Below are 8,962 nucleotides of genomic sequence, written 5' to 3' on the forward strand. Positions count from 1 at the left end.
ATGACCAGGGATTTGTGCACATACTTTACCTGTACATCGTTGGTGTTCATCCTTGTTCCATCCTTGCCAACGAAGATATCATCTATGTCAACCAGAATGTACCTATCCAAGGACAGTGTGAGCTTCTTTCCAGACAGGAAAGAGATGGCATCTATGAAAATCAGCTTGTGCAGCCAAAAATTCAAGTTATTGCCGAAAAGGACTCGTTGAATCCCATCGTGGAGCCCCAAGTCATGAATTACCGTGGCATAGAGAGCACTTATAGCAGCAGGTGGAGAAAGGTTTTCTGGTGTCTTTACTTTTGCAAATATCACTGGTTGATAAGCTGTGTGATTAATCTGGAAAACGGCCCAGTCATTTCCAAGCAAGGGCCCTTTCTCAAGCTTAGAAGGTTTAGTCACATGGAGGAGTGGGGAATGAGGGTTAATGCAACAGTCCTTAATACCCAGATTGCTGTGGACATGGAAAGGAAAACCCTTCAACTGAAAGCTCTGCAAGCTGTTCTCAGTGCCTCTGTGAAATCCAATCACACCTACACCATATTCTATACAGTACTTATCTAGAAGGCCTCTGTTCCAGGAGTCCATGTTCACGTACTTTAGAATATTTTCATACACTATGAGAGCGTATTTGCCTTTGTTTCTGTCTATAAGCACTGGGAGGTCACCTTTCCCAGATGCAATCTCAATGTGAAACTGAAACCTGCTCGATTCCAGAATGGTTATTATATCTTGGCCTAACGTTGAGTACTGGCTTTCCACAAACACCAGCACTACAAGGTCTGTCCTCAGGGGATCCACAGGCTTCGTGGTCTTCATCTCCATCAGCTTGTATGGCAATGCTTGAGGATCACCACATTCCACTTCTGAAGAGGTTTCAGGAAGTTCATTTTCCTGTTTGTAGCCATTATACAAGTAGTAGGCAGAAATAACTATGCTCACCATACAAAAAGTGGCCAGCAAAATTACTGTTCTTTGAAAATGTCTGTGAAGTTTCAGGATAAAACTCATGGTGTTTACTTGCCTTAGATAGCTCTCAGCAGCATGAAAATCAAACACAGATTCTCAACAATTTGTTCCAGTCTTCTGAAATATTTATGTCACCATTGCAGCACACACATCTATCTTCCACAGAGCTTTACTGAAGGTATAATCTAGAAGAAAAGAAAATCAGAGATTTAATTGAGGCATCACCTTGTGAAGTATCATACACTTAAACTAATGGGGAGCAGAGAAATCACTGCCAGCCAGAGGTTTGGAAACCAACAGCTCAAAATTTTGCAATAATATATTTTTTCCTTCTCTCACTACCTGCCATGTGCATTTGAAGGTCTCTAAATCTCACAGGTTCCTGAACTCAGAGGATCAAATAAAGTAGGCAGGGGCACTGAAAAGCAAGACATAAAAGCAAAGAATTTATTGTAGTTTAGAAATTCCTGTTACCTAAAGATAAAAGCTAACTCCAAGTAGACAAATGCTAACAACCAAAATATTGAAGAAAATTTATAACCTTCTTCCTTCTACCCCTAAAAAGCCGGGGAACATGATTAAACAAATTCTATCTTGTATTAGTTTTTCAAAGGACCAAGAACATGCACATCTTAACTGCTGTACAAAAATATACTGATACAATCTATATTATATCTATTATAGGAATGTTTTTAAAGCAAAACTTCCTCCCTGCAACATGAGAGGAAAACAAAGCATTTTTCTGGACTATGGACTTCTGCAAACTGTTAGAAGCATTTTGCATTTCTTTGCATTAAAAAACCCCATAGAATAATCAAGCTCTTAAATTTGTGAAGAGAAAGTAATAAATCAAACGTTAAACCCAACAGGCAGATCACCCAAGGATATACTTATGCTCTATCTTGTACTTAAGGAAAGAGTAATTTTTCAAGCCAGCAGTACAACTGCTGTCAAAACTCCCTAGTAAAACAACTGGATGGTGTGACAAGCATAAAATAATGATCATAAGCCATAAACAAAGGCTCAAAGCAGATTTTGAAAAATATTAAGTGCATGAAGATCTAGACCATGCCAATGTAACTTCAGTACAGTTTACACCCAGGTCCATTTGGAAATGGGATTAAGATAAGGTGTGGCACTAACATGGTCATTTCCCAACTTAGAGCTTAATTCTTCCATTCCTGGTTGGTTTTTTTAAAATCCTACATTGTAAGCAAATTGGTCTTTCCCTCCAGATTTTCAAAAAAGCTAAAAAATACGATGTACTTAACAGCACCTATATAACGCCCATAAATTTGATTAAATCCTGAAGACAGACCTTTCTAGTGCCACAACAAGCATAAGTAAAAATAAATGAGAAAAATCAGACAAGGGGAAAAGGAACTCCAAGGCATTCTATTCATCAAAACTACAAAATTCAGCATGAAGAGCAAGTGTGTGTGAGCTGTCTCATTCATAGTTAGGATTCACAGCAAGATTCCTGCTGTCTGGATAGATTCTACTCTGGACAGATTTTTCTCTCCTCACTTTCTACTCACAGATAGCTGTTTATCAATCCCTTCTCTTCTGGGAAGACTTAAACCCAGCCTTGACCCTTACCTGCAGCTGCACAAAGTCCTGCTCAAAGCTTTTTGGGCAGGAGACTTGCCTTTCACCCAGGCTCACTAATCAGTGTTAGACTAAAATAACATAGCCCCAGCTACCCAGTTTCTATCTGAAAAAGACCTGAAGAATGCATAAAGACCAAACAATATTCAAGTACCTTTAGAAGAACTCAACATTCTGAAGCATTGCAATGACCAATCCTTGTCACACTAGCTTCAAGAATATCAGTCTGGATGGCATAACAGAGATATTTAACATGGTAACAAGTCAAGTGACAAAGAGAAGTTCCACCCTGACTGAGTTAACACCAGAGAGAGATTTCCAGACAGATGATTTTTCATTACACACACGAAGGGTTGTCTTCATTTTCATTTCCAATTCAGCTGCCTGAATGCCAAGAAACACAATTTTAGTGTCTAAAATTAACATTGACTGCATTCTGTAGAAAAGCTCTATGTGCACCCACCTCTCTCTGATGACCACAGACCTGGCTGGTCTCAATACCGAAAAAATAACAACGGACACTGACCTAAGCTCATAGCAAGGAGGGGCTGATGAGACAGAGCTCTCTGAACTGGGTATTACACAGGGGTTGGAACCTAAGCAAGATTTGCAGCAATGACACGGTTCCTAATGCCATCCCATAGAGAGGAAAATCTGGAAGCAGCCCAGAAACGCGTGTTTTCCTCCAGAAAAGCCCTGTCATTGTATCCTCAGCTCCTCACTGCCGGTACCCCCTGGGGCCACAGAGCACGGCTGGAAGGAGGAGTGGCTGCAACTGCCAAGACAGATGTGAGGTTCCACCGAGAAGAATGAGAAATTCTTCAAGGAAGCAGGACACAGCCAGGCTTGGCACACTCCCTGCTGAACACAGTCAGGAAGTGGGATGGAACAGTGCAAGGCACAAGTTTTAAATGCATACTCTCTTGAATCAGCTTGAGGCTTATGTAATTTTCACTTGCTTAAGGACTGGTTTGCATGGCAGGAGTTCAAAAGAACACAAAGAAGAAAATAAAAAACTCAAAGAGAACATGCATTTTACAATATCAACAGTCTCAAAGCCTTCAAAAGGTACAGGGAAGGGGCAGCAGCATTTTCCCCTGAGCAACAGGACTTGATGGATACTCTCATGCTGTATTACAGCAGCATGTTAAAACAACTCACAATGCACCCCCCTGACAGAAACATCCTTGGGATGCACCACACACTGTGGGATCTATGGAGACTGTGACAGTGACCTTGATCTCATCTCTAGATGTGACTTCAGGGAAGATGGCCCGTGCTTGCTATCATTTCCTAACAGCCAAAAAGTATAATTCTCCATGTACCTACAGTGAGTAAGGTGTGAGAAGTGGCATTTCAGAAGAGGACAGTACTTGAGGAGACTTACCTTCATGACAAAATAATACTTGCCCAAAGAAAGGAGAAGTCATGATCGCTTTAACATCAATAAAAAACACCCCAGTATAAGAAAAAGACTAGAAGGAAAACAAAAAGGGTCTACAAAGTCTTCACAAGAGTTCAAGCTTATTACTATTGTTTCAGTGAAAAAGCATGAAAAAGACCCATAGATAACAGAAGCAGTCTCAGCTCTTTTTGATTTTTGAGTCATGTGGAGTTCAGTGACAGAGGAATATGGTCCCACCTGTGCCTCAAAGCACTTGAAAACAAGTGTCAGATATTATATTGAATCTGAAGTTTCATAAAGCTGAGGTTGCCATAAATTTTACCTAGAAAACAATTTATATGGTATCTTTCCATGGTTTGAAAGAACAAAATTGTCCTGTTTGTTTTTTTTTTAATCTAAAACCTTATTGCTTTGGAAAACCTGCATTTAATCTCCTACAACCTGCATTTGATCTCCTATTTTGCATTTCCATGCCACCGTGTTGAAATTCAGACCAGAACCTCTTACCTCTGCTGCTCAAAGTAGGAGGTATCAAAATGCTCCCTTAAGGTGAAAATTAGCATCTCTGAATATTCAGAATTTGGTTTTCAACTTACAGACTCACTATGGAGAAAATCTTGCTGAGAGAAAGCTGAGTCACGGAAGCAAGTTTTGCATTTTGTTATGAACACAGACAGCAAGGCTCAATGTTCTTGTCATCTACTGCACAAGTGGTTTCTGCAGCCCGGACTTAGCTCGTGTGAAAATCTTGCTGGTACAGGAGAGAAATATCACCTTATTAAGCAGATTTGCCATTCTGAACAGCACTGCTGGGCAGTGACAATTACAGGCATCTGCAGGCAACCAGCATGAAACATGCATTTGAATAGAGATCTTCAATTTGGATTGGCTTGCAGGGTTTATCATTTGTTCTGCTTGTTCTGTTTCAGGTTTTAATTCATTAACAAAGCAGCCCTATGAGAGCACTGTGAGTAACCCCAAAGACCTGAAGCACAACCTAAGTGAGTTCCTACCACTTGCAGCTTTCTTTAGATTGTTTTCTCATTGGCAAGCATAAATGACCAAATTCTTGGCTTCTGTAAATCATTTCACCCTGATAACCCTACTGGAAACTCTTCCAGGAGACAACACTGGCTGGGAATGCAGCCTGCTACATATCCTTCACAGGGTTCTCAATCCAGTAAAAACAAATGCTCAAGTAAGAAACTAGGTACCTGCTCAGGCACATAAAACTGCACAGAATTTTAAAAAATATCCATCAAGATTAAAGTAATGGGCTCAACTAAAATACCCATAAATGAGAAATGGTTCTCAAATCAAATTTATCAAAGCCCAGTAAGAAAACTCTAGTTTAGTCTTACCTTAGGCTTGTGCTAGGGCAACTGTTCACTGTGACCCTTGATTAGAAACAATAAAGTTGGGTCAAACTTAGAGGCAAGAAACACATTCTTTAAGGGTAACAAAAATCCTTTTGATCAAGAACCACTAAAAAAGAGCTAGTTCTAGATTTAACATGCATCAAAATTATTCAGGTATATTACACTTAATACATTAATTAATTTAATAACTTTCTTCTAATAATCCCCATCACTATATTCTCATTCTGTTCTTTACCAACCTGGACACTACCACAGTGCTGGTGATACGCTGTGTTATATTACATAAATGATGACTTGTAAATGAAGAGCAGGAAAAAAAGGAGGCATATTGTTTAGAATACTACTACAGACATTTACATGTCCACCGATTAGAATGCTGCTGAACTGCTTCAAACATAAAGGTCTGCTCTGGCCAGTCACCATGAAATAAAACTTCAAAGGAAGCATTCTGAAGTCATTTTAGTGTTACTAAAATGGAAATCTTTGGATATAGAAATGACATGGTAGGAAGCAGCAAAGTACAGCTGAACACAACCACACCTGGGGTGAACAGCAGGGCTCAGATTTTTAAATCGGTTACAGAAATACCAAAGTAGCCTCCAAACACTGAGTACCCCTACTTACAGCATTATTTTTCTGACTAAAACATTCAAGCAGCAACAGCTCAAATAAGTAAATCCAAGCTGAGAATGAGACCTTAGAATTGCATATTAAGGAGGCATTTTCAACTTGAAAAAATGGTGATACGAGACATGAGCTGTCAAGGGAAGTCTTTGGGACCCTTTAGTATCACATAACAAACCCTGGAATGTGTGATTGTTGAAGAGCTTACATTCTCTCATAGCTGTTAGAAAAAAAAAGGGAACGGCTTATGCAGCACCATGAATTCTTGTAGACAGAAATTCTTTTTCAAGTCCTTGAGGTAAGCAGTTCCCAGTTTCTACTGTATCTGTGATATCCTTAACTCCATGCTGCACTGCCTAATGCAGTACTAGAGACCTTACAGGATAGGGGTTCGTGTATTATAGTTTGTCAAGAAAAATATTTATAAATACACAATGCTTAAATATAGTTTAAAAGAAGACTTTAAAGACGTCAAGGGAATACAGAAGTTGGTTTAGCCTTCAAATTACTCTCTACCTTCATACAATACTTTGTGCAGAAAGATCTTTAAGCTCTTGACATCACACAGTTTCTCTAAACCCTGTTATTTTTCAGCAACTGCAGACATCGCTATCTAAAGAGTCAATGATTTGCTCAAGGTCTCTGAGATAAATGTCCAGCACACTGTCTAGTCCATGCCTATGCTATTCCCCTCTTTTTTCTCCCACAATTATCAAGTGTAAAGAGTTAATAAGGCAGAGTTCAGCACCATTCCTTCTGAGATACCTGACTGGGGATGCTGACAGTGAGAGAAACCCTATTTCTTCCACTTACCATTTTACTGGGAAAAGAAAACCCCACCACACCACAACTTGAAGCAATTATCCAGCACATCGCGAATTGAATAATATATAAGTTCTCTACCACTTTCCGAGGGTTGCACATGACAGCTGAACCGAGCAGCACCACACATCAGTTTCTGAGGGGATCTGGGGAATCCAAGCCGCTCTAACCACCTCAAGTTTGAATAATTACCGCGCTAGGCTGACTATTTTGCTCCCCAACAGAGCCATAACCCATTGCCGCAAACACTAGAGGGCAACAGCGTCGCGCAGAACAACTCTTCGAGGAGAACGAAAGGGAAAAGCCCAGGCACTGAAGGGATGGTGCGGGGATCGCGCCAGGAAGATGCTGAGTGCGCCGGGAAACAAGAAAAACAAACCCAAACCCCACGAAACACCACGGAACAGCCCCGCAAACGCTGCCTCAGCGCCGGGCAGCCGCTCCGTCCCGCCGCGCCGCCGGCCCGGGCTGTGCCCGCAGCGGAGCGGGAGCCTGAGGGCGGCTCGGGCACAACTTCGCCGGGGGCGCGGGGCCGGGAGCGCGGAGTTTGCGGCTCCGCCGCGCCGGGCCCGCGGGCACCGCCCGCCCCGCTCGTTACCTCCGGGCGCGCTCCGCCGACATGTCCGCGCGGCGCCTCAGATCCCGCTGCCGTCCGTGCCCTCCGCTGAGGCTCCTCCGGGAGACGCGCCGGCAGGCGGTGGGCGCGGAACCGCCCCGGGCGCGGAGGTGCGGCGGGGCTGCCGCCGGGGGTGCAGCACCGCCCGGCAGCCTCGCCGCGCCCTCCCGGAGGAGGAGCCGCGCTCGCCGGCGAGGGGCGGGCGGGGGCTCCGCCGCGCCGCCTCCCACATCGCCCGCCCTCCTCCGAGGCTCGGCCGGGCCGGGGGCGGCTCCGGCCCCGCGCCCTCAGGCTGCTCCCGCCCTCGGCGGCCCGCGGGGTCCGCCCCTCACGGCACCTGCGGCGCCCCCCTCCCTCGCGAGAGCCGCCACTCCCTCAGCAGCGGGATTCTTAATCCCTCTCTTAAATAAAAGTATGATTTAATAATTTTTTTCGCTCCTCCGAATCCAGTTTAGGAAGCCCCTGCTGCAGACGCGCTGAGGGAAGTTTAACTCGCAGCCTCCCGCCAAATCCCTCGCTGTCGGTGCAGCTTCAGGGATGGCCGATTTCCCAGCCGCTCTAAAGGCAGCAGCGCACAAGGGTGGAAATTCCGCGAGATCAATTACATTTTGTCAAGACAATGTAGGGTTAAAATCTTGAGAGAATGCCAGTTAATGTGTTTGCAGCCTCGCTGCTTTTCTTTATTGAATTTTCTAACCCTGTGTTAAACACATTTAGTCCCACTGTGTTTTTCACTGATACCCTGCATCCCTCACTCTGGAGATGGAGCTGCTCCATTACTGCAGGTGAGGGAGTTACGATTCCCTGCCTGAACTGCATTAGCTTTCACAAATGGGAAATAAAATTAATAAATTTTACAAGTGCCCTCTTGATCTAGCTAATTTACCTCACAATTGCCCAGTGATTGTTAGCTCACCTAATGGCTGACAGTTCAATACATGGATTAACTCCATCACCGGTGCTTGTCTATCCAAACGTTCCTTTCAGTGACTAACTCAAGCAAAAACTTAAAGGAGAAAAGCTACAGTCACCCGAACATTGCTTTTGCAAACATCAGAATTTACAGCTCTTAATTCAGGAATACTGTTATTTACTTTCTCCTCTTTGTCTCTCTTTTATTCTCATGACACACTATATATCCTAAATGTTACTGTTTTCTCAAGCTACAAAACAGTGCAAGGTCCATAAGCTCGACTTAGAGAAGAAAAGAGAACTTATCACAAGGGCTTGCTACGTGAAGTTATTAATCCCAGGAATAAAGAGTCTATCTGAAATTTTGATGCCTTCTCATTATGCTACAAGAAAGGGTTATTCTCCCAGATTAAGCCTCTCGAGTGGGTGAATATCCCGACACAATCTTGTTTTGGGTACTCTACGATGATGGATTTTTCCTACAACAGGCTAGGAAGCATGGGGTGGAAGCCGGCCACAAGTGACTGAAATTCTCGGCTGTGAGTTCCAACTCACGGTTTCCCTCCTACCCTTCTCTCTGAGCAGCTGTTTTTAGGTTCTCGCTGCCAACCTGGACAGAAACGTGTCG

The 8,962-nt window shown here is 43.4% G+C and overlaps 1 protein-coding gene across 2 annotated transcripts in view; it reads right to left on the minus strand.

Annotated features, from left to right (window-relative positions):
• Positions 1 to 7,520, minus strand: part of LOC106860200 (bifunctional heparan sulfate N-deacetylase/N-sulfotransferase 3) — a 51,904-nt gene extending 44,384 nt beyond the window's left edge. Inside the window, exons 1-2 of one of the 2 annotated variants that reach the window (XM_014887936.2) lie at positions 7,405 to 7,520; positions 30 to 1,153 (exon numbers count right to left, since the gene is read on the minus strand). In XM_014887936.2, the coding sequence (XP_014743422.1) occupies positions 30 to 1,010 (981 nt within the window). In that variant the 5' untranslated portion in view covers positions 1,011 to 1,153; positions 7,405 to 7,520. The remainder of the gene's footprint in view (positions 1 to 29; positions 1,154 to 7,404) is intronic. The other variant, XM_088164239.1, reaches the window with a different exon arrangement.
• Positions 7,521 to 8,962: the final 1,442 nt, after the last annotated feature.

The sequence above is a fragment of the Sturnus vulgaris genome, chromosome 4 (genome assembly GCF_052056855.1).
Source record: "Sturnus vulgaris isolate bStuVul1 chromosome 4, bStuVul1.hap1, whole genome shotgun sequence".
Classification (NCBI taxonomy): Eukaryota; Metazoa; Chordata; class Aves; order Passeriformes; family Sturnidae; genus Sturnus; species Sturnus vulgaris.